This window comes from Nelumbo lutea, chromosome 3 (assembly GCF_056320005.1).
Source record: "Nelumbo lutea isolate HS-2025 chromosome 3, American lotus-T2T, whole genome shotgun sequence".
In the NCBI taxonomy this organism is placed as follows: Eukaryota; Viridiplantae; Streptophyta; class Magnoliopsida; order Proteales; family Nelumbonaceae; genus Nelumbo; species Nelumbo lutea.
In genome coordinates, this window is record NC_142686.1 from 7297061 (window position 1) to 7323856 (window position 26796).

General features: G+C 40.7%; 1 protein-coding gene and 1 non-coding gene across 2 annotated transcripts; both read left to right on the top strand.

The window, feature by feature from the left end:
• The first annotated feature begins 8 nt into the window (after window positions 1-8).
• LOC148862667 (uncharacterized) lies at window positions 9-13480 on the top strand. The gene is made up of 3 exons (XM_088978743.1): window positions 9-214; window positions 349-384; window positions 12603-13480. The coding sequence occupies exon 3, from the start codon at window positions 12628-12630 to the stop codon at window positions 13009-13011; it is 384 nt and encodes a 127-aa protein (XP_088834869.1). The 5' UTR covers window positions 9-214; window positions 349-384; window positions 12603-12627; the 3' UTR covers window positions 13012-13480.
• Window positions 13481-16093: 2613 nt separating this feature from the next.
• Window positions 16094-16165, top strand: TRNAQ-UUG (transfer RNA glutamine (anticodon UUG)). The gene has a single exon. It is a non-coding gene; the product is annotated as a tRNA-Gln (tRNA).
• The last annotated feature ends 10631 nt before the right edge of the window (window positions 16166-26796 follow it).

The window sequence follows — 26796 nt, forward strand, 5'->3', positions numbered from 1 at the left end:
AACAAATAAATACGGAAAATGTTCCCAATAGATTGCATGTGAGGCGCGAGCAGATCCGGTCTCATTTTTAATTTACCCTGATCGAAATCTGGGAACCCAAAAAAATTGGTCGAACCAATGAAATCCCTCACCCTCATTTATCAGTTCGAAAACTCTGCATCGAGCAACCAACGTCGAACAAACGAACGAACGAAAGAAACCAGTGTCGAAACAGGCACTATTCTCTTCTTCTTCCTTTGATTTTCCGCTGTTTTTCCCTTTTTTTCCCGATGATTTCTTATTCTTCTTCTTTTTCTTCGATATTCTCTTTGTACAAGTACTAACCGTACCTTTTTTTTTTTTGTGTAGGAAGTTAATAAGACTCGCCTTAAACGTTGTATTTAGGTACAATCCGCTCTCCTCTTCTCTTGTTTTTCGGATCCCTATTATACACTAGGGTTGCAAGATGCCTTTCGCATTTAGGGTTTATTGTGTTCGCCCAAGTCCATGTTCTATAATGCTATTAATTACGTTTTTTTTTTATTTTTTTTATTTTTTTTATATCTATTGATTTTTAGTCATATGAACTGGAATTTAAGTAAACCATATATTTTTGTTACATTAGGTTCGCCCAAATCCAATAGACCTCTGAGTCTTAAGTACACATCCTCTGAACTGGATTTTAGTTATACCTTCAATTGCTACTGTCTTATTCCAGGTCGTGTATGTATCATGCAACAATTTGCAACATATCTTCTACGAAAAAAACACGTCTTGTTCTACATATTATTCTAGGTTTATCTTTCATTAATTAATTGATGTTTATATCCATGCAACTTGTATTCACCTTCATTGTTCTTGGCATTCAAAACGAAATTGCACGATGATTCCCAGTCATTTTCTATCTAGCTGCGGCAGTCCAGCAGGTAGAAAAAAAAAAAAAAACAGAAATGCAAAACAACACTGAATTGCTACTTCAATAGGGGAGGGGGACATGCTTCCCCTCCTCTTGCTCCCTTCCACCACTAAGAGCAAAAGCTGAGCAAAGCAAAGCCAAGGCGCTTGAGTCGTGATTTGTGTTTTTAAGCTTCTAGAAGGCATTCCTTTTTAACCTCTTTGCATTGTCATTCTTATCATGCGCTAAGGAACCCTTTACAAGTTAAATAATTAGAAAGATAAAGACAAAGTTATCCTTGCTGATATCTATGGTTCTGAATCATTGTTTTTTCTTGTGATAATCTCAGAGGTCAGAGCATGCTTTGGATGAATGACTGAATTGTTGGGGCCTGGCCCAGATATGAAGTAGATCAGCCCCACCATTAGATTTAGATAGACAAAATTATCCTTAGAGCTAGAAGAAGAAGATGGACCAAACTATGTCAAGGAACAACAGTAGGGGTGTTCATCACCGAACCATGGTTTTGTTCTGGACCTGGTTAATTAAATTAGACCTGGTTTGCTTTATCTAGAGTGGCGGCACCTTTAGTTGATTTTCCATTTTTTGGTTGAGAGTTGAGATCTTATTTGGTTGATAGGATTGGGCATATCTAGAGTCAAGCACAATGCAATAGCTTAATGGACTGTTTATGTGTTTGAGTGTTTCAGGCAATTCAGCACATTGACATAACCAAAGGTTATCTTATGCATTTAGTGTTGCTTAGCAAAAATAGGGTTGTGTCTTTGTCACTTGCCTCGTATCCTTGACTCAGAAGATTAGGACCCACCATTGAATGACTTGGAACATTGGTTCAATGCACTATTCTGTTAATTGGAAAACCGGATTCAGGTATCTTGGACTCGGAGGCTCACTGACATTCTGGAAGGCCCAAACAAGGCACTGAGATGCAATGATATTGAATTCCAGTGTTAGTATTATATATCCTGTCCCTGCTCTACCATAATCTTGAAAGCGCCATCACTAAATATTTTGTATGTCTTTGCTTGATCTTCCCCTTGGCTGAGTTCTTGCTTGTACCTTCTGTCAATTACTGTTGCCCTTCTTAGGAGCATACTGATATGTGTTAATGATAATTGGAGTCTCTTTTGAAATGAGTTATATCAATGAAGGAAGTCAAAGAAATCAGTGAAACTGTAATTTATTGATTTTGCTTTCTCTTGTCAAGGATGTGGCATTGTTAAATTGATGGAAACACGGGGAAAAAAAAATGAATCCATTTTTATAAGACCTCTTCTTTTTCTTCTATTGCAGGAACTTCCATAACTTGTTCATACCTGTCTTCTTGCAAAATAGAGGTGTAAAAAAACCTATTTGGGTCTAATGTGACCCCAAGTCAATATTATTTAACCATCATGCACATAGATATACAAAAACGGAAACTACATGTCAATAACTAAAGAAACTTGTAATGAAAGAGGAATAGAATTTAAACTCAGTATCTTACAATTATCATTCGTCTTGTTCATTTTTATTGGCTTTTATCTTGTTCATTTTAATTAAAACTAACCTAGATCTAGTCTCCTTTGACATAACATCAAACAGTATTTCTAAAAATTCCACAGCATGTTGGACACTCGTTACATGATAAAAGATAATTGTGAGGAGAGTGACAGTATTGTGGTCCCACATATCATGTGTCCAGATGCCATGATTCTAAGATGCACCATATGTCTCTTGTCAAATCCTGGATTTGTATGCATTACTTCTCACCTCACTTACAAGTAAGAGTTCCAAGGGTGAGAACAAATCTGGTCAAGAGTGAAATAATGAGTGTTGGTGAGGTTGAAAACCTTTTAATACTTGGCTGAGCTGCTTGGATGTGAGATTGTTTCATTCCCAACTAAATATTTGGGGTTTCCACTGGGAACCAGATGCACTTTAAATCTATTTGGAATCAGGTCCCAGTCGTGGAGAAGATAGAAAATTATCTCCCAGAAAGCTAAATATCTTTCCAAAGGAGGTAAATTAACTCTCATCAAAAGTGTGCTGGATAGCATACCAACATACAGTGATTTAAAAGGCGCGCCTAGGCGCACAGGTGAGGTGCATTTCAGGGTATGCACCTCGCCTAGGTCCTAGGCGCAGTCCTTTCAAAAGGCGCACACCTGGTGCGCCTAGGCGTGCGCTTGATGCGCCTTGCGCCTCAGCCCAGGCGTGGCACAAAGGCGGCTCATAGAATCAGAAATGTAATATGTTTTACATTACATTAGCTACATGAAGTAATGCAATTGAGTGAAAAAAGAGATTTAGAGGTTTTAAATGCTTGAAAATGTTTTATATGTTTGATTTTATTTTTAAATTCTCATTTGAATATGTTTACATAATTACATCTTATGTTTATGTATTTTAATTTTAGATAATAGGTTTTTTAAAACATTATTTTAAAGTTTAAGTTTGTATTTTTTTATTAATATTATGTTTAGTATTTTTATATATATTTTTGATTTTTTTGGCATTTTTTTGAATTTTCTGACATTTTTTTTGACTTTTTAGCATTTTTTTGTTATAATTTTGCGCCTTGCTTCAAAAAGGTGTGCGCCTCACCTTGTGCCTTGTGTCTCAGGCGCAAATTGACCCCTGTGCCTTTTTTGCGTTTTGCGCTTTTAAAACACTGCCAACATACTATATGTCCTTATTTCCCATACCATCAGAAGTTGCTGAAAAAATTGTGAAGTACATGAGAGAGTTCCTATGGATTAGGTGGAAGGATTCACCTAGATATAATCTGGCAAGATGTGACCAGATTTGCAAACCCACAAGTTGTGGAGGATTGGGTATTAGAAAGGTTAAGTTTGTTAACCTTGTGCCGATGGGAAGATGGTTTTGGTGGCTTGCTATGGAAACCAATGATCTATGGAGACAATTAATTGTTGACAAATATGATCTTCAATCCAATGGGTGGGATGCAGGTCAGCCTGACAGGCTATATGGCTGCAGTGTATGGAGAGAAATTAATAAGGCTTATCCTTATTTTCTTAAAGGTATGAATGATATTTTGGGAGGACACATGGTGCAGGGAGAGGCCCCTGAAAGAGTTGTTCCCATATTTATTTCTCTTGGATACAGATAAAGAAGCAATGGTAATTGGCATATACTCATGGCTGGGATCATATATCATGGGACTCCTTTTCAGAAGGAATTTCAGTGATTGAGAGTTATCCCAAATTGCAGATCTGCTGCACCTCCTCCAAAATCAGAGAACGAACCCCCGATCCCCAGACTCTAGATGTTGGAAATAGACGAAGTCAGGCCTGTTCACTGTTAAATCCTTCTACAAGATGATGAAGAGTGATAATAGACATGGTTTTCCATTGAAAGCAATATGGGCACTGCTGCACCCTCTAAGTTAAAGTTTTTTGCACGGGTAGCTACAGTAGAAGTGTCTAAGGAAATGTTGGTGAGAAAAGGCATGAGCCTGGCTGACACATCATGCCTCTTGTGCAACATGGATCTGAATTGGCTAGCAGCAAGCCACCTATTTTACATTGCAGATACTCCAGAATTTGGGAACACTTAACAAAAGCTTTCCCATATTTTTGGTGCATGAGCATCTCCGTCAAAGACCTAATGGCTGGATGGCATATCTTGGGCATGAACAAGAGAGCCGTTGGTGAAATCTCACCGAACCAGCTTCTGGGTTCGAATGGGGAAGGGGAGGTAGTAGATCGCCGGTGGTTTTGGTGCGACCCCTTCAGCTCCTGCTTCTGGGTTCGAACGGGGAAGGGGAGGTAGCAGATTGCCGATGGTTTTGGTGCGACCCCTCCAGCTCCTGCCTCTGGGTTCAAATGTCTCTGTCACCAAACCAGCTTCTGCTTTTGTATTCTCCACACAAGCCGTTCCTCACTCCCTCCCCTTTCTCAAAATTTTCTACCGAAGTCACACGGTTTTGGTGTGACCCCAAATCCACGATTTTGGGATCTGACATCCCACATTTTTCTCATCCCATCCCTCTCTTTCCCTCAAAACAAATGAGAGAAAAGGAACATTTTTGGAATATTCTGTTATGGACGCCTTCCTTGGGAAGACGTACCGTCGCCACCGGCAGCAACAGGCCCCGGGCCCACCGCCAACAGCAACAAGGATTCAGTGATGCTCATCCTACCCTGTTCGGCAACAACAGCCTTATCTAGATTAGATTAGCTCATTTTGCTTGTTCTTATCTTATTGTTCTTATCTCTTATCTTGTTAATAGCTTATCAGATTAGGATTAGCTTAGCTTATCTTATCTTGTTAGTAGCTTATCAGATTAGGATTAGCTTATCTTATCCTTTGTAAGATAGATCTGGAAGTTTCCCTATTCAGCAAGGAGACTCCCCTTGATTAGGACTCTTGTAATCTCCTATTTAAGGAGACCCCATTATTGAATGAGATATCAAATTATTCAGTCAAGAGTGAGCTAGGAGAGTTGGTGATCTCTTGGACAAATCACCAAGGGCGCCAAGATAGGTTCATCACGAGCAGGAAGGAACAAGGGAAAACATGAGGTTTTCCCCGTGGTCCGACCCGTGACGAGATCCTATTCCCGGGCCCTCAACAACTTGGTATCAGAGCAAGGCGTCATGGGAGATCTGGAGCAACTACCTTCCAGGGTCCACGACCTCGAGCACCAACTCGTGGAGACCAACTCCGAAGTTCGTGAGATCAAAGGTGAAGTGCGAGAACTGCGGCGACTAATGGAGTTGTTTCTTTCCAGCAGGGAAAGGAACTCTGACGGAGGGACAACAACTAACGACCGCCAGCCAGATCTGCCGGAGTCTTCCGACGAACAGTAGTCCGTCCGCCATGAAGCAACCATCATCCTCAAGTACAGCAGGCTGGAGTTCCCATCGTACAACGGCAACGGAGATCCCCTAGGTTGGCTGTATCGCTACGAGCAGTTCTTCCGGAATCAACGGACAAATGACCAGGACAAGGTAAGCCTAGCTGCCTTACATTTAGCAAAAGAAGCACAACTTTGGTTTTATCGGTTAGAGCAAGAAGAACCCGGGCTCAGTTGGCCCCAGTTTAAATCCTATTGCCTTTTTCGGTTCGGACCCCCATTGACCAGCAACCCACTGGGCGAGCTAATTAACCTTAAACAGACCGGAACAGTTGCTGAATACCAGCGACAGTTCCAAACCCTCCTTGCGAGGGCATCCTCTGTGTGACCAGACCAGCAAGTAGATATGTTCACAACAGGGTTAGTAGAACCCCTACGAGTGGATGTCAAGATGTAGAATCCCCCAAATTTGGTCACAACCATGAACTTAGCCCGCGCATTTGAGCGCAAGCTGTAGCTCAGCCGCGGAATTTTTAATGTGGGTCGTCCACCGAACTCGTGGGTGCCCCCAAGACCAGCAACAACGACCCCCTCTTTTGCTACAAGCCGGGAAATGAAGCCTCCCACGACCACTACCTCTAGAGCAGTGACAAGTACAGGCAGTAGCATGGTCACTCCTCCCATCAAGTGCTTGACCAGGGCAAAAATGGCAGAGCGCCGAGCGAGAGGTCAATGTTTCAACTGTGATGACCTCTACTCGGCAGGACATAGATGCAAGAGGCTTTTTTGCCTTCTCATAGATGAGCAAGAGGAGGAGGAAGGGGAACCCGTCACATTCGAACCATAGATCTCTCTCCATGTGATCACCGGTATTAAAACCTCTCGGACCATGCAGTTACAGGCACAGATCGTAGGTCAACCGGTGCGCATTCTCATTGACTCAGGGAACACACACAACTTCATAAGTGAACATGCAGCCTTGCAGTTAAAACTACCAATGGAACTCCGGCCGCGACTACAGGTAGCCGTCGCAAATGGTGAAAAAGTTCACAGTCCAGGGATTTGTAAGGATGTTCCAGTACATGTCTATTCTGAACTAATTCTTGTTGATTTATTTGTACTCTCATTGGATGGGTTCGATATTGTTCTCGGGGTCAAGTGGTTAATTACCCTAGGCCCGATTTTGTGGGACTTCAGCGCACTCACCATGACCTTCCACCTGAATGGCGAGCAAGTTTCATGGCACGGTTGCAGGGTTAAAGAGAAGACACCGCAGGTTCATGCACTCCAGACAGAACCAGCAACCATAGAAAAACTTCTCGCCGAGTTTTCAGATCTGTTCCAGGAACCGAAGAGCCTTCCCCCTTCCCGAGCTTGTGACCATCGTATTCCTTTGGTGGCGGGTTCAGCACCAGTTGTTGTTAGGCCTTATCGCTACCCTCACTTGTAGAAGGATGAGATAGAAAAACAATGTACAACGATGCTGAACCAAGGGATCATACGCAAAAGTCACTCCCCCTTCTCTTCGCCGGTTTTGTTGGTGGCGAAGCAGGATGGAACATGGAGGTTCTGTGTTGACTATAGAGAACTCAATGACCGGACGATCAAAGATAAGTTCCCTATTCCCGTTGTGGACGAACTGCTGGACGAGTTGCATGGTGCCCAATATTTCTCTAAGCTGGACCTCAGGTCCGGATATTTCCAAGTTCGCATGTCTCCCGGTGACGTGAAGAAGACTGCTTTTCGCACCCACCATGGCCACTTCGAATTTTTAGTCATGCCATTCGGACTTTCCAATGCACCATCTACATTTCAGGCACTAATGAACGAGGTATTCCAGCCCCATCTGCGCAAATTTGTTTTAGTTTTCTTTGATGATATCCTCGTCTACAGCAAATCATGGGTAGAGCATGTCCACCATCTGAGGACCGCTTTCGTACTCCTACGCCAACACAGCTTATTCCTGAAACGGTCCAAATGCTCCTTCAGGGAACGACAGGTTCTTTACCTCGGCCACATCATCCATGGGCAGGGTGTCATAGTTGATAGTTCCAAGATTCAGGCTATAACATAATGGCCCAAACCTCAATCCACCAAGGCCTTACGCGGGTTCCTCGGTTTAACAGGTTACTACTGCAAATTTGTCCAGAACTATGGAGTGTTGGCAGCCCCGTTAACCAACCTGTTGAAGAGAAACTCCTTTCGGTGGGACGACACAGCTGATGAAGCTTTTCTATCACTGCGAAATGCACTGTCTTCAACCCCTGTCCTGCAATTACCTAATTTTGCCCTCGAATTTACAGTCGAGTGCGATGCTTCCGGAGTAGGTATCGGGGCCATACTACAACAGTAAGGGCACCCGATCACTTTCTTCAGCCGCAAATTGGTCGACCGGCATCTGAAGCTTCCAGCCTATGAGCGTGAACTAATCGGCCTTGCCTGAGCCATCCAGCACTAGAGGCCGTATTTGTGGGGGCGGTCGTTCATCGTCAAAACTGATTATTATAGCCTCAAATACCTATTAGAGCAACGTCTCACCGCTTCCCCCAGCAGCATTGGGTTAGCAAACTGCTCGGGTTTGAATTCCGGGTGGAATATAAGGCGGGATCCTCTAATCGTGCAGCTGATGCCCTGTCTAGGCGAGAAGAAGACGTGATGGTTCTATGTAGCATTTCCCAACCTCAGATCTCTCTGTTTGACGACATTAAGAAGGCAACACCATAGTACCCAGAATGGTCGCTCTTACTGCAGAAGATCCAGACCGGCACGGCCGACCCCGATTGGTCACTTCACGATGGGTTGGTACTGTATAAGGGACGAGTCCATCTTCCAGCAGATTGCTCGTTATTTCCCACCATCATCACCAACATCCATAACTTCACCCATGAGGGCATTCAAAAAACACTACACCGCATTCGGACTGATTTCCATTGGCGAGGTATGAAGACTTCTATTCGAGATTTTGTCCAGAATTGCTCCACATGCCAACAACACAAATGGGAAAACCTACACCCGGCAGGCCTCCTTCAGCCCCTTTCCATCCCATCGCAGATCTGGGCCGACATATCCATGGACTTCATTGAGGGACTTCCCAAGGTAGGGGGCAAATCAGTTCTCTTTGTGGTAGTCGACCGCTTCTCTAAATACGTGCACTTCATTCCTCTATCACACCTGTACAGTGCCACTTCGGTTGCCCTCACCTTCTTTACACATCTTTCGCTTAAATGGGTTGCCGGAATCCATCGTCAGCGATAGAGACCCGATCTTCACTAGTGCCTTCTGGAAAGAATTATTTCGACTACACGACACCACCCTGGCCTACTCATCAGCTTACCGGCCACAAACTGACGGTCAGACGGAAGTGGTTAACCGCACTATCGAGATGTATCTCCGCTGTTTCGTAGGTTGGAATGGCTTCCTTGGGCCAAGTACTGCTACAACACTGCCTACCATTCCTCCCTCGGCATGACCCCCTTTCGCGTCGTTTACGGCAGGGATCCTCCCTGCTTGATGTCCTACGAGCCCGGATCTACTCGCTTGGACGCAGTCGATCACTCCTTACAGGACCGCGACGCCCTCCTCGCCGACGTCTGCATTCGCTTACAGCAGGCCCAGCTCCGCATGAAGCTCCACTATGATAAGCACCACCGGGAACTGTCGTTCGATCCAGGACAATTTGTTTGGTTGAAGCTCCAGCCCTACCGGCAGCGCTCCTTGCGCCACAAGGCCGCCCCGAAGCTGGCCCCTAAGTTCTATGGGCCCTACAAGGTTCTGCGACGGATTGGTAGTGTGGCTTACCAGCTGGAATTGCCAGAGACTAGCCGAATTCATGATGTCTTCCACATCTCCTTGCTGAAACCATTTACGGGTGTTCCCCCGGACCAAGTTTCCTCCCTGCCACCCTTGAAAATGGCAAACGGGTCCCCCAGCCTAAAACTGTCACCCGCTCTCGTTTCAATTGTGGAATCCTTGAAGTCTTGGTGGAATGGTGTGATCTACCGCCAACAGAAGCCACATGGATCCCATTGGCAGAGTTTCAAGCCACATATCCAGCTTTCGAGCTTGAGGACAAGCTCGTAGTCCAGGAGGGGAGTAATGTTATGGACGCCTTCCTTGGGAAGACGTACCGTCGCTGCCGGCAGCAACAGGCCTCGGGCCCACCGCCAGCAGCAGCAAGGATTCGGTGATGCTCATCCTACCCAGTTTGGCAACAACAGCCTTATCTAGATTAGATTAGCTCATTTTGCTTGTTCTTATCTTATTGTTCTTATTTCTTATCTTATCTTGTTAATAGCTTATCAGATTAGGATTAACTTAGCTTATCTTATCTTGTTAGTAGCTTATCAGATTAGGATTAACTTAACTTATCCTTTGCAAGATAAAACTGGAAGTCTCCCTATTCAGCAAGGAGACTCCCCTTGATTAGGACTCTTGTAATCTCCTATTTAAGGAGACCCCATTATTGAATGAGATATCAAATTATTCAGTCAAGAGTGAGTTAGGAGAGTTGGTGATCTCTTGGACAAATCACCAAGGGCGCCAAGATAGGTTCATCACGAGCAGGAAGGAACAAGGGAAAACAGGAGGTTTTCCCTGTGGTCCGACCCGTGACAAGATCCTATTCCCGGGCCCTCAACATATTCCCTTTTTCTCATCCCCATCCCACAAACCAAATGGAGCCTAAATGTAGATTGGATGTACAAAAACTCTTTGTACAGGGGACCTTACACATCTTTTGTATGTTTTTGTTTTTCAGTTAATACAAATATACTTTTACCTTCTCTCTCTCCCTCTCTCTCACTCACAAACACACACATACACAAACCCCCCCCCCCCCCAAAAAAAAAAAAAAAAAAAAAAAAAAAAGAGAAAGATCCAAGAACTTAAAGCAAGATTTTGTCTTAAGGAGGTACAAAATGAGAAGTGGCAACCTAGACACTTTGGTTGATAAAAGAATGAAATAAAGCCATGGAGGTATCATAATTCCTTATACAAAATGCAAGGAAGTAAAGTCATGCACTAGCAAGAAGTGGAGTTGTAATAGGGAAGCTTTGTGATGGGGTTTATGAGGTCCTAGGAATGATCTGTAAAAAGCTTATGGCTTTATAGGTCTTGGTCTGTCAGCTTGTGGCTGTATGCGCTTATCTTGTAATCACCCTTCATTTCAAACAACCTTGAAATGCTAGGGACTGCCTTTTCGTTCTACCACATTAGTGCCTGTTTGGGCGGGATTCTGGGACACAGCTTCTTGCGTTCTGGGCTGGGCCCTACACGGAATTCATAAAATCTGTGTTTAGTGAAAATTTGGAAAGCCAATATTGGCATTCCAAGCACAAGAAACACAACTGTAAACTGAAGCTATTCCAGGAAGCTTGTCCACAACACGGGTGCTCAACAACCACAGCTTAATCAAAGCAACTCACTTCCAACGCAGAAGCCCTCTCAAATGGGCTCTTAATAAAATGTGGTTGCTGTTACTGATAAAAGAAGCAAGTGAACTTTTGATTGGTGGAACCGTGGAGAAAAATGAACGAAAAGAATATCTTTGTTAGTGGAATTTCTTGAGTACGGTAGTTGCAATTTGCATTTGTTTACTGTCATTTTACACCCTATAGATAATTAGAATCTCAGGAACAAATTGACTAGAAGTTTATTTTGTGTCATCTTAGTTTAACAAGGCTAAGCGTTTTTCTTTTGTTTGATTGCTTTTGGTTTGGAGTTGTATTTGGGTGTTTTTTTTGTTGTCTTTTCTGTCAGGTGGCTTGTTTTGTTTTCCTTGTAATCTTCTTTTTCTCTTAATGAATTTTATTTTATTACCAAAAAATGTTTCTCTTACTTAAGCTATTCAATATTTATAACTCAAATAGAAAATACTGATACTAACCTCCTTTAATCCTCCTAAAAAGGCATGAACTCTTTGATTTGCAAGTTCTGTCAACTTGCTTTGTTCAGATCTCTGATAATTGGTCCATCCACTATTCTAGTTCTTCTGGGGCCTAATAGCAAATCAAAGAGTGTGTATTATCTTTATTCTTTGTTCTCCTCTGTCCATCTTTATTCCATATAAATGAAGATACATTTATCAAGTGTCAATGAATGAAGCCTTTTTTGCTTTACTTGTTCCTTTTTTGTTTTTTTATATCCCTTCTTTTTTTTTATGAATAAGAGAAATATTTATTTTTCAAATTGTTTTTTTTATATCCCTTCTTTAAGGAATGATATTGCCAAAGCATAATTTACAGGACTGGCATTGGTGCCAAAACCAAGTTTTAAGAATAAAATGTCCTTTTTATTAGAGAAATCTGGCATTTCTTAAATGGATCTGCCCATAAAAGAGAAGATATTTGGTTTTCAGTTAACCCAATTATTTAGCAACATTCAGTCAGGTCTGATGACCTACGCCTTATGGAGGATCAGTTTTCTTAAGAATTCACCTGTATAGCACACTTCAAAGCTTTGCTGCTCCTTGGTTCAAGAGTTTTCTTTTGTTCACTTGACAAGCAACTTCTTTTTCTCATTTGATTATGATGAAAGAGTATATCCCACTGAATTCATCCAGAGCTCTTTGGAAAATGGACTAAACTTCTGAGGAGCCCCAAAGACGCATTTAACAAATATGAGATGGGATTGATGAATTTAAACGAGTGATCTCCAGCTACGTTATTATTGTTTATTTAACTTGCTGCTTCTGATCATAGATAATATGAAATGCCTAGTTTGCTGATGTCAATTCTTCTCATCTACCCTTGTGATTAATTCTTATAGTTAACCTTTGGTGGACTGAATTCATTATTTTCTATTTTCTCAGCTATTATAGTTTTGATTTATCCTTTGACAATAAAGGTTATTTACTCTCTCTCTCTCTCTCTCTCTCTCTCTCTCTCTCTTATTTATGGACCGGCATAGAATCTTGAGGTTTACAGGTAAGGTGATGGCAGGCAAAGCAGCAAAATCTGTGGTGAAGATGGTAAGTGAGTATCAATACCCATGGCGAGAAAAGTTGGCAAAATACAAAGGTGAGCTATCTAAGGGTGTTTGGGGTTACTGGGAGTTAGGGGCATGGAAGCCGCTTGGTATTAGTGCTCGTCGTAGGGCACGTCTCCGCAAAGAAGTCCTCCTAACTGGAGAGGATTGGCCATATGACCCAGAGAGGAAAGAGATGAGGAACAAGAGGAAAGGGCATAAGTGTGACAGAGTATCTGCAGAAAAGAGGGCAAATACAGCTGAGTTGATGAATAAAATGCCAGAAATGTTATTGGATTACAAGAAGCGCAGGTGGGAAAAGAAGATGAAGGAAGAGGATGCAAAAAATTAACTTGCCTTTCTGTTTTTCTTTCCTTCATGAACATAAACAAGTTTTTGTGGTGAACACTTAACAACTTCAGGTTGCGAACTTAACTGGAAAACTCTACATTTGGAGCTACTGCCGATTTCATGTAATTTTGGATTCAAAAAATAAAAAGAAAAAATACCCACCAAATGAACTATGTATGTTCCCATAGGTCGTAGGCCAAAGGGCTCATTTAGTGTAGGTGGGTAAAAGATGAGAAACATGAGAATTGGTCTATTCCCTATATTTGATTCAGGCAGGAATCGGGATCAGTTACAATGAATTCTCATTCCTAAGGGAGGGGGAGGGAATGGTCAACAGTTGGAATGGGAATGAAATGTTTCAATTTTGATTTCAGACTCCTATATTAATTGTAGTAAGAGGGTTTTAGATGATTATAAACCATATAATGTTTTTGTTTGAAAATTAATATATTGAATGATTGAAGGGTAAATTTGAGGTATTTTAAGGATAATGGGTTTAAAATTGTTAGGCTTTTTCGACCAGAGCTGGTTTTAGTGGCTTAAGTTGAAAATAAAACCAATTTCAGCAAATAATTCAAATAAAGATATGCTTCTTTCCATCTTCAGTGCTGCTTCTTTTTGAGTGAACTGAAGAGAAAAATGACATTGTGATTTGTGGCTTCAGTGTTTTTGAATTTTGTTAAGATGGCGCTTGATAGCTGCTCAAAGGAGGTTTTTGGTTCTCTGGCGGTCTGGCCCTAAGACGCTCAACACCATTTTTTTCCAACACTCAGCAAAAAATGCAATAATTTTTTAATATAGCAGTCGTTTTTATTTTGAAAAACAAAACAATCATGTTTTTCAACCGATAATTGCTACTTGCTACTTGCTACTCTTTTATTATATATATTATTTCATTTGTTTATCAACTATACGGATATTTGCATTAAATTTCATGTAAGTCACAAAAATTAAATTCAATTACCATATATCATATATAATTAATACTTGTACACTAGCGGCATGTACTTTTATACTAGTTTTTTATAATTCAAACATAATTCCAATTATACTCTTTCGCTTAAATTTGTAAGGTAGGACTGCAACTTGGGCTGAGTTACCTCAAGCCCAACCTCTACCCTATTAAGAAAAGTCAGGTTGGGCTTATATTCATGTTAGGGTTTGGATTGAAACGTATGAACCTGGTTAAGCTTCAGGTTGGGTTAAGATTGAGGCTTTCTCAATCTAAATCTAATATTTGTTTGTATAAATATCATATAAGTACTTTTGTATATATGCAAGTATGTATCCATAAATGTATGCAATTATTTTTATATTTGTGAAATAATAACATTTGAGAAGAAGAATTAGAGAAGTTGAATCGACTTGAGCCCAATCCAACCCAGAACTTTAGTTTGGGTCAGGGGTTAGGGATGGGGGAGAGCAGATTAGATGAACTTGATACCCGTTTTACATAGACTGAGATCTGAGATCAATCAATTTGCAATACACCAACCACAAATGCAAGTGAGAAAACGAGTTATTGTGAGGTGGTCAAACAGTATCCTTCCAAAAAATAAGGCACACGTTTTAACGTTTATACTCATGAAATGGAATGCCCTTTGTGTTATTGTCAATGGGCCTCAAATGTACTCTGCCCTATTCCCACACTTAAAACGGTTACATAAAAAATGGTATTTTCCTAAGGTCCAGTTTGGGAAGAGTATAAATATAAATATGTACAGTGTACATACAAAATAATGTAAAATATAAGATTTTTCACTCTACAAATTTGTATTTGTACTCTTTTAGGCTCAGTTTGAAAAAATATAAATATAAATATATACAATACAAATACATATAAAATAATACAAAATACAATGCTTTTATACATATTTGCATTTGTACTCCTTTCAAACTGAGCCTAAAAAAAGAAAAGGAATTTACAATCTTAGCCATTAAAAATGGCTAAGATTTTTATAATAGTTAGTCAGTAGAATGTTAATTATATAATTATATAATTTAATGGAGACATTAATTAGTAATTAATTAACTAAAATAACATCTTAACATGAGAACTCTATTTTCCTAAACAAAAACTAGTAAAAGTGTATTATCTTGTAATTCTAGCCATTTACTTGCTGTATACTGCAACATGGCATGAATCAATCATATGAGTCCAGATATGCTCCTCACAGAGCATGCCTCACAAGGATCTCAGAATGTTCTGACCATACATCAAGAGCATCTCTCTGTATTTATTATTCATGCGGAGGTGTTCCTAGGATGAGATGTGGGTAGTGTTTGGCATTGATGCCAAATCAGAAAAAACAGTGTTTCGGAAAACAACCTCTTATTTGTCATCGTTGTTCTAGAAAAAAATGTTGCTCCAGATTACACCTTGGAAATCAAGAAAGTGTGGTATGAAGAAACACAAAATTCAATGTTTTTTCAAAAAACAGCCTATTGCTGCAAATGGTACAATGACATGAAATCAATGTGACATCATCTTGTGCGTTGAATAATGTAGATCAATACTAAAAATGGTTATACAACATTGGTACCAAACAAAACCAGTGCCGTTTTCCTAGAAAACAACTATAAGGCAGCATTATACCAAACAAAATAAGAGCTGTTTTAAAGAAAATGATACAACAGGCCCTCATGCATATATCACTGTTTTCTTAGAAAACATCTCTGAAGCAATGGCATCATGCCAAAACACCTATGTGGCTGTGAGGTCGGTGTGAAGCATGCTTTGTGAGGAGCAAATCCCAATTCGACTACACAATTGCCATGTGGAGAACACATGATATCTTTGTAACTTTGTTAGATTGTTGGCCCACTTAAATCTCTTCAAGAAATTATGATTTATGCGTCATAATAACCTAATCTAAAAGTTTTGGTTCTCGCCCACCGATGATGCAGGGTAAATTGGTCATTGCACATTAGACAAGCCCGGCACTCGTTCTGCATGCAATCCGTGAGGTGAGTGTAATTCATTTTCTAACCGTAGGGCCCTCATATGACCGTTGAGGGTCGCGTTTGTTTGGACACTAACGCTTGTAGATTCTCTTAATTCTTCTTCAAATGAATATGACGAAGGTTCTATGGTGTAGTGGTTAGCACTCTGGACTTTGAATCCAGCGACCTGGGTTCGACTCCCGGTAGGACCTTTAAGAACACTTTTAGCGAACTTTCATTTTTGTAAAAAAAAAAAAACGTAATAGCACTGCGCGCACGCGTTGGATCATGGATGGATAGAATTTTGCTGGGTAAAGCCATAAAAATAGAAATAGGGAAAATTCACAATAGGTACCATACTTTGTCGTTCCAATTTAGTATCTTAATTTGAAAATCCAACAATTTAGCATCTGAATTTTCATTTTGCAACAATTTAGTATCTGGTGTTAATTTAACGTTAGTTAGAAGAATCACGTGATATTAGGTGTAGATTAAATATTTTTAAAATACCCAAACTAACCTTTATGAAAAATATGTAGACCATTTCACCCTTTTTGCTTCTTATTTCCCTAATCCCCTTTTCTTTTCAATCTGGGTTGAAAGAACGAGAGAACTCAACTCTTCCTTTAGACTTCAATATGGGTTGAACGAACGAGAGAGGAGAGACGACTTCATTCAACTTTGACCTTCCTCTTCATTCTGAGCACACCCATTCCACCCCTTTCTCTTCAAACACGTTTGAAGAAATGACAGAGGAGAGGAACGACGAAAAATGGTGGTAAGCTTCATCCCTAACATTTGTCTGCCCCAACTCCCCCAACATCGCGCCCATTCCAATTTAGTATCCAAACTTTAAAACGCGACAATCTAGTACCCAAATTTTCATTTTGTGATGATTTAGTATCCGATGTTAGCTCACCGTTAGTTAGAAGAATCACGTGATATCAGGTGCGGATTAGATATTTTTGAAATACCAAACTAACCTTTATGAAAAAATATAGACCATTTTACCCTTTTCCCATCCTATTTCTCTAATCCCCTTTTTCTCTTCAATTTGGGTTGAACGAGCAAGAGAGGAGAGGAGGAGACTTCACTCAACTCCCCCTTTAGACTTCAATATGGATTGAACGAATGAGAGAGGAGATGAGACTTCATTCAACTTTGACCTTCCTCTTCATTCCGAGCACGCCCATTCCATCCCTTTGTCTTCAAACACGACTAAAGAAATGACAGAGGAGAGGAATGACAAAGAATGGTGGTAAGCTTCACCCCTAACATTTGTCTGCCCCAACTCTCCCAACATAGTGCTCATTCCAATTTAGTATCAGAACTTTAAAACACGACAATCTAGTACCCGAATTTTCATTTTGTGATGATTTAGTATCTGATGTTAACTCACCATTAGTTAGAAGAATCACGTGATATTAGGTGTGGATTAAATATTTTTGAAATACCAAAACTAACCTTTATGAAAAAATATAAACCATTTTACCATTTTCCCTTCCTATTTCCCTAATCCTCTTTTCTCTTCAATCTGGGTTGAACGAGCGAGAGAGGAGAGGAGATTTTACTCAATTCCCCCTTTAGACTTCAATATGGATTGAATGAACGAGAGAGGAGAGGAGACTTCATTCAACTCCGACCTTCCTCTTCATTCCGAGCATGCCCATTCCCATCCCTTTCTCTTCAAACACGGTTGAAGAAATGACAGAGGTGAGAAACGACGAAGAATGGTGGTAAGCTTCACCCCTAACATCTGTTTGCCTCAACTCCCCCAACATCGTGCATAGACTTCATCTATAGCCATCTTGCTGGACGCATCAGAGATGGTCGGACCAAGTTTTAGCTTCAGAATTGCACACAGTTCTGATCTAAAAATGTTTCGGCGGAATCTAAACCAAAAGGTGGTTCTGATATGAACCATTTTCAGATGAGAACTGTGTGCAAAATGTTTCATCGGGAAATATGTGCAAAATAACCGATTTGTGTGCAAAATAACCCAAATCTTGCCAAGCGAATGCCATCACTAGAACCAAATCGTTAGTTAGAAGAATCACGTGATATCAGGTGCGGATTAGATATTTTTGAAATACCAAACTAACCTTTATGAAAAAATATAGACCATTTTACCCTTTTCCCTTCCTATTTCTCTAATCCCCTTTTTCTCTTCAATTTGGGTTGAACGAGCAAGAGAGGAGAGGAGAAGACTTCACTCAACTCCCCCTTTAGACTTCAATATGGATTGAACGAACGAGAGAGGAGATGAGACTTCATTCAACTTTGACCTTCCTCTTCATTCCGAGCACGCCCATTCCATCCCTTTGTCTTCAAACACGACTAAAGAAATGACAGAGGAGAGGAATGACAAAGAATGGTGGTAAGCTTCACCCCTAACATTTGTCTGCCCCAACTCTCCCAACATCGTGCTCATTCCAATTTAGTATCAGAACTTTAAAACACGACAATCTAGTACCCGAATTTTCATTTTGTGACGATTTAGTATCCGATGTTAACTCACCATTAGTTAGAAGAATCACGTGATATCAGGTGTGGATTAAATATTTTTGAAATACCAAAACTAACCTTTATGAAAAAATATAAACCATTTTACCCTTTTCCCTTCCTATTTCCCTAATCCTCTTTTCTCTTCAATCTGGGTTGAACGAGCGAGAGAGGAGAGGAGATTTTACTCAATTCCCCCTTTAGACTTCAATATGGATTGAATGAACGAGAGAGGAGAGGAGACTTCATTCAACCCCGACCTTCCTCTTCATTCCGAGCACGCCCATTCCCATCCCTTTCTCTTCAAACACGGTTGAAGAAATGATAGAGGAGAGAAACGACGAAGAATGGTGGTAAGCTTCACCCCTAACATCTGTTTGCCTCAACTCCCCCAACATCGTGCATAGACTTCATCTATAGCCATCTTGCTGGACGCATCAGAGATGGTCGGACCAAGTTTTAGCTTCAGAATTGCACACAGTTCTGATCTAAAAATGTTTCGGCGGAATCTAAACCAAAAGGTGGTTCTGATATGAACCATTTTCAGATGAGAACTGTGTGCAAAATGTTTCATCGGGAAATATGTGCAAAATAACCGATTTGTGTGCAAAATAACCCAAATCTTGCCAAGCGAATGCCATCACTAGAACCAAATCGTAATTGAATTCGAACTTTGAGGGAAGCTCGAATTAGTTATTCATTTACAAGCTTGACTATTGAGTTGGAATTGGTTGGAAATAACAAAACTCAGTCCCGACCCAATTAACCGGAACCAAAATTAACGGCATAATGGCAACCATTGTATCTTATCCTCTTTGAGTAAGAAAGGAGAGGTTTTAGGATTTGGGATCTCCTCAAATTCATATCTCACCATATTTTTGGAACATTTCCCATAGTGCGGGAGATATTATGAATGTGCGGTTCGAGAAGATTGCTCGGCATTTGTCCGGATTCGGAGTGGGTGTCCCAACTCCTTATAATTAGATTGCTTAACCAGTGTGTATGCTCGGGAGTTGGTTTTCATGTCCAACTTGGATGCAAAACTCTTCAAATTCGGATGACACGTTTCAACGTTTGCAAGAAAGAAGAAGTGGATAACATGTAAACTTTCTAATTCCACTCTATATAAGTATATGAATGTAGAATCACCATCATTGGTTGTAGTATCAAAGCTTCTAAGCATCGACTCAAGAATTTTCTACTTAATTCTTTTCTCTGTAGGTCATATCTGACATCGTCTATATCTTTTAATTTCTCCTCTACTTTCTTTCCTTGTTACAAGAAAGATTAATGGGTTCTACTAGTAATGGTGTAACCCCAATAGGATACATGTTCTTTCTGACCAAATCAGAATTCGTTTGCCATTACTTACAAAACAAGGCTGTCGAAAAGAGACTTAGTTTAGATGTTGTGATGGAAGTGGATGTGTACGATATTGAACCCCAGTTTCTTCCATGCACGGATGGTGGTGGTGAGGAAATCAAAGAACACTACTACTTCACGTACAGGTCAAAGAAGTCAGAGAATGGATCATGGCCAAATCGAATGGTCAAGAGTCCACGAGAAGGAGGAGGGTTTTGGAAGGAACCACGACGGATGAGGAAATCTACGAGAATGGAACGTTGGTGGGACAGATGAAGACGCTTGTCTTCTATTAATTCAATGGTGAGAAAAAAAATAGCAAAGATGCAACCAAGATGAGCTGGACCATGCATGAATACAACCTCGTTAATAATGCATAACCATCACAGTTCGAACATTGGGTGCTCTGTGGAATCATCCATCACAAGAATAATAATCCGAGTAAGCAATATGATCAGAAAAAGAAAGTCGTCGATATGGTTTCTGATCATGATCAGTCTTTGGAAACACGTAGAAGCCAGTCGGTCCAGGAGTTTTGAGAACATCCAATTGTGATAGCGGAGAATCAAGAAACTCCTATATTTGTCATAGAACCTCTGAATGTCTATGCACAAGGCCAACAGAACCAGTTTGAAGAGTGGACTACGTGCAGTTGAAGGGCTATTTGGTAGAGGACTACGTGCATGCGATGACTCAATCACCCAGGTTGATCAGGATCATCATTAGTTGCAAATGAGGAAATAGGTTCTGAGCATGCCTGTGCCTGGACCTTCTTCTTCTTTACCAACTTCAGAAACATAATAGAACGATGATCTCCTCTTCTTCTTGAAATTGATGATGATCTTTATAACTTTCAATGGGACAAGGAAAACTTATCACCGTCGAATGCATTTGATGATGATTAGGAATTCATCATTTCCCTCAAAATAACCAAACTGTGTGTAAAATAACCGAAATCTTGTCAAGCGAATAACTGATGGAATTCATGCATTTCTCGAAATAGCTAATGGGTAATTAGGTCTTTTTGTCTTCTAATTGACGGTGAGTTAATGCCGGGTACTAAATCATCGCAAAAGAAAGTTTTGGTACTAGATTGCCGCATTTTAAAGTTTGGGTACTAAATTGACACTCGGCCTAAAGTATATGGTACCTATTGGGAATTTTCCCATAGAAATACCTCCCATGATAAAAAAAATATGCAAGTACAAAGATATTCCCAATGCATGGCTGTAAAAAGTTGTGAGAGTAGTGTGAGCATTGAATCCATCTATGTGAATAAGGGTGCAAGTTGGGTGGGCTAGGATGGGTTTTAGCTCAACCCATACCTAACCCTAAGAAGTGAGCCTAAAGCCCCAAGTTGGGCAATTAACCCATACTAAAAATTGATATATGTGTGTATATGTATGCATGTATGCATATATGTATATTAACAAAGATATGTTTATATGCATGCAAATATGTGTCTATTTATGCACATATACATGTATATAATTGGCATGGGCTTAAGTTGGGATAAGGTTAGGCCGGGTTCGGGCTCCTAAGGGCTAGGCCCAAGCCTAATTAGAAAAATTTAAAATCCCAAACTTTTGGGCACAAACCTAGCTCGAGGCCCGAAAATTTAAGTCCAACCCATGTAAAATTGTGGGTTGGGTCAGTTCGGGCTTAGGTTGGATCTACCCAAGTTTCACCTCTGGCCGTGAAAGGTACAACAATGCACATCCATGGACCCATGGTGGAACCTAGATTTCCTACTCACTTTCACAATACACTGCAGCCACACAATTCACAATACAAGATGACAATGTGTGGTTGCAATTCAAGGCGAGTAGTGTGAGTAGAGAGAAGTGGGCAGGAAATCCAATTAGAGGGGAAAGGGCAGTTCAGATCTCCAACCCACACCTCATTATAATGCACAATGAGAACATTTCCCGTATTTGCATGTTGCCATGCATGGGGAGATGTTCCCTGGTACATTTGTAGTGTCATGTGGGTAGGAGATCTGAATTGGGGAAAGGGGTGGAGGTTGTTCTTAAAAAGAGCGATCGACCATGTCTTCCTCTTAGGTATGTATCTTTTTCTCTATAATCGAAAATGTTTTTGTTTTCTATAGGCTTCCTCTCAGGTTTGTATCTTTGCCTCTGTAGTATTTCTCTCTAGTGTTAATCGGAGCGTTTGTCAAATTGGGTAGTGTTTCGCTTGTATGTTTGAATTTGTTTTGCTTTCAGTTTGTTTTTGTTCTACCATCTTTTTTTTTCTTCTGCCTAGTTTTTATAGTCCCCTTTTCTCTTAGGCTGTGTTAGAGGTGTAAATACATATTTACACCATTGATGATTGAGGCTCCAATCCAATTAACGATGTAAAATGGAACCGGTGCCTTACTGGGATTTACTCTATTGTCGTTTGGCACTCATGGCGTGAAAGTGTGGATGCAAAATTGTAGGCATTTGGAAATAGAGGACTGTGAGAAGAAGAACAATGGTGTAAATGCATATTTACTTTGTTGAATGTCAGTGTTGATGCCTTTGGGACTAAATCAATTTCTACAAACATAAAGTAAAATTTAATTGAATAACGAAGCAAAACCAATTGAAGTAAACATGTATTCCTACTTCAGAGAAAATGATTTGGGTTTCCAGCAGTAGAGCTGAGAGGACCTTCAACAATCTTAAAAGGGTTTTTAAGGACAGAAGGAAGAGGTAGAGAATACTTTAGGCAATGTGTCTGAACTTTGCTATAGACTCAACAAAATGGTTGAGACTGAGTGCTAAAACAGGCTTTCCGATATAGGCGTTGTTGTTTGGGATGACCAAAGGAGATGAAGACATGATTAGTATGGATCGATGAAAATCATGAAGAGAAACCAAAAACAACAATGACAAAGATTTGTTTGTCTCACACACGAATCACATCGCTCCTCTCATCCTTGAGCAGTGAAATCGCCCAGATGGAGACCTCCTCATGTGGTGGAAGGGGCACAATGACAACTTCTTCCTCTTTCTTCTCTGGTTTAGTTAGGGTAGCAAGGGCTTCTTTGACTACTTTTTTGGCTTCTGCTGGATTCTCTGGAGAAGAAGAGGAGATTGCCACGATGGTTTCTTTAGTGGCATAGATCTAAGACTGATAGACATCCCTTACTTAGATCCAGTACCAAAATTTTGTAGAGCAGGCCATTTTATGGTGGAAGAGTCATCATACCTGCATCGTCGCCGAGAGGGAATGTTGGTGCTATTTGACCATTGCAATGATTGAGAGGAGGTGTGGGTCGGGAGTTTTACACCGATAGAAAATATGAGTTTTATATCGATTTCATTAGTGGTAACTTTCCACTAAATTTTGATGTAAAACTTGCCTAGAGCGGAGTTTTACACTGATATATGATGTAAATCAACACCTTAACCAAACGTTAGCAAAAATCAGACCGAGGTGTGAGGTTTACCCTGATTCTCATTTACATTTTAAACAAACATGGCCTTAAGCTTTTTGGAGTTTTTGTGAAAGATTTTTATTTTTATTTTTTAATAATAAGAGATAAAAGTTACACAACATGAGGGAACACTCTCTTGGCCAAGCCTAGAAGGAGATGAAGTGAAGATCTCAGGGGAATTCTTGGAGAAAAACCTCAAACCTTATTTGACCCTTCTTTGCTAGCCAGTTCGTAGCATAGTTGCCTTCTCTATACATGTGAGCATACTTGATTCTTCGAGGAAGACTCCTAGCAATGGATTTGCAGTCGTCATACAGATGTTTGCATCTCCAAGGGGGATGTAGCTTTGTTGAAGAATTCCAATTGTTGTCAGGGAATGAATCTCCTATCATTATTGGGGCATAGTTGAAGCTTTTTAGGCTAATTCGTGGGCTTCAAAAGCAGCCAATAGTTTTGCTACTATGGTTGAGGCTTGCCCACTGGGGCCCATTTTTGCTATAAGAATTTTACTTGTATGATCTCTATCTATGCAAGCAAAGGCACACTCACCATTACCTATTACCTTTTAGGTAGGCATCAAAATTAATGTTAATTTCATTTACTAGAGGTGCGTTCCATTTTATCCTCACTACGTTTTTTGGAGCCTCTTGTTTTTTCCACCTTATCCTGAAGCAAAGCCTCCAAGAACTCCTTCAAGCCTTCCATTGCTTTATTAGCAAATTGGAGTAGTTCGGAAGATTTATTTGTTTTGTAAAAAGGGAAATGCATTAATAATAAAACCAATACAATATCATTGAGCTTGCTAGATGGGGTTTGTCTGATCCAGATTAGCAATCCAATATGGGCAATCAAAAAGAAAGAGACCCATATCCACAAAATCCCGTTGGGCCAGCTTGTGAGCTGCACTGTTACACTTTCTGTTAATGAAATTAAAGGAAAATTCTAAGCTCGTTATAGCAGAAAAGTTGTCTTTCGCCAAAAGAGAAATATCGACTGAAAAGTCTTGAGTCTTTTCCTTGAGAGCACGAACAAGTGACTGGCAGTCTGTCTCAATGACACACCTTTCAATCCCAACAAACTTGGCTAGGATAATACCCTGTTTAACGGCAAAAGTTTCTGCTTGGAGGGCTGGTGAAACAAAAATTGATCCAAAACAAGCTGCAATGCTATGTCCAGGACTGTCTCTGACTATTACACCAAAACTACCTTTGTCATCTTTAAAGCCGCCATTTGTATTATCTTTAAACACTGTTTTTAGGTGATTGCCAAAGAGGGAAAACTTCCTGTCGAGCTTTAGATGCACTTGTACCTCTTGAGCAGGGCTTTAAAGTCTCTGTCATGAGCTGCAATTGCCTAGTCTAGTCACATTCAAGATAATGCTATTAGCTGAATCGTTTACTTCATTAAAGATAGTGGAATTCCTACCAAATATTGCAAAGTAGATAAGCAGTTGTTTGGAAAAACCACACTTTGTTTTCATTTGACTATGCATAGGTTTCCAGCCATTCAAAGAGCCAAGTATCAAATGCCATATTTGTTGGGTACCCTTCCATGTTAGTCCCAAAACAACTTACAAACCAAACCTTTTCTAGGGGAATCACACTGACAAAGAGCATGGAAGATAGTCTCCGGCTGTTTGCCGCACAACCTGCAAAGGTTTGTATTTGTAAGTTTCCTCTTGAACAAATTGGATTGAACTGCAATGGTGTTTTTACAACATCTCCAAAGGAAATTCTTAACTTTGGGTTCCACCGGGAGGCCCCAAATTTTGTTCCGTTAATGGGGATTCAACTGGCTTTGGGTGAGGCCGTGGGGGAGAGGATTACAACATTGACAGTTTGTTGTTTAGCCACAAAGTAGGCAAATCTTACACTAAATCCCCCCCTCTCTCTTTCTCTCTATCATGCATCCACATCATAATATCTTCTTCCATGGATATTAAAGTCCATAAAAAAAGAAAATGATAAAGAACATTATTAGACTCTCTAGAAGGAAAATATAAATGGATGGATGGTAGTCATGGGCTAACACCCAACATCCTTCGCATGGAAAAAGGCAGAAAGTAGCTAAATTCAGGGAAGTTGGCTTACTTGCAACAAATAATTCCACTATTGAGGGTTAGCAAATTAACAAAAAAAAGTGGAATTGATAGATCGTGCCTAATACATCGAAAAGGAAACTAGGAGGAAAGCAAAACAAAAACGTCCATGTATAGTCATCGCTTACCTAGGTAAAAAATAAAATATATAGTGATGATGCACGACCCGGTCGGTCCTAACTGCCGGTAACCTTGCCTCTAACGGAGCAAAAGATGCTTGAAACAGGGAGGAAACAAGAGATTCTCGGGGGAGGAACCCAGTGGGAATGTTCTAATGCTCAAGTTAGTACTTTTGATAAGGCTAGGAGGATGAGAGATTCTAAGACCAGAAGGCGCAAAGTATCACTTACCTCTACTCTAGGGGAAGAGGGCCTTTTATAACCACCCTGGGGCACTCACTCCTAGGCCTCTGCCAGAGCAGGTGTAACCGCCTCTGTGGGGGACAGGCATAACCGCCACTGTCTTCTCTGTCAGGGCCGTCTTTGCAACAACTGAGATGGCGGTAGCAAGTGGCCGTTGGAGTGAGGTTGTCATTTGTCAAATCCCTGACAGTTAGGCGCGCTGCCTTAGAGTACAAACTTCTTTGTCAGGTACGGTTATTCAGTCATGCGACCTGAAGCCGAAGTGCCGGAGTGGTGCCTGAGGTGAAGTCTTGAGTTTGGATAGGAGTGTGGCCCGAACTGACCCGAGGTGCCGGGGTATGGCCCGGGATAACCTGAGATGGGTCAGTCTAGAATTCGCCCTTCGCGGGGTCCCTTGTAAGTCTCGGGATTTCTAGGAAAAGCTTGGGTTCTACATTCTAGGAAGCATGGGTTCCTTTTTTGGGAGAGCTCGGGCCTCTTCTTGGGATATGGCTATGTCACTATGCCGAGCTGACGCTCCTGCCAGGTTATACCTGGTTGCATCCACGTGTCGCACAGCCAAGGGGTTGGGCCAAATCTACCTCCATCATATAATAAGAACTATGAATTTAAATGGCAGGAAGAAAAGATCACCTTCAACGGGATATAAGATGTAACATAAAGAATATTATGCAGGGGGAGATGTTCCCAATTTATGGGAATAGTGTATTTTGGATAGGCGTGGATAGAGTTCTCGTGGGCAGGAGATCCGGAACCGATTATGTGTGCCTTGGTGGAATAGCAAAGGAAAGGAGAAAGTTGATAGAAATAGTAGTGCTAATATTTACTCAGGTAAGGATCAACATAGAAAATCGAAGAGGCACACAAAGACCAACAACAATAATCATTTCAAATTTAATTTCTAAATCTCTATTAAACCCTAAGTAAGGGTGTTAATGGACCGGTTTTGGATTGCACCCCGTCCAGTTCAAAATCAATTTGGACGGACCAACAAGACATATTGGATTGGACCAATCCAGTCCATAATATTTATCAGATTGGATTGGACCTAGTCCATCCATAACATATTTATATTGGATTGGGTTGGATTAAGCC

What these genes read in the sequence shown, in the direction of transcription:
- LOC148862667 (XM_088978743.1), top strand. Translation starts at nt 12,628, where the DNA reads ATGGCAGGCAAAGCAGCAAAATCTGTGGTGAAGATGGTAAGTGAGTAT.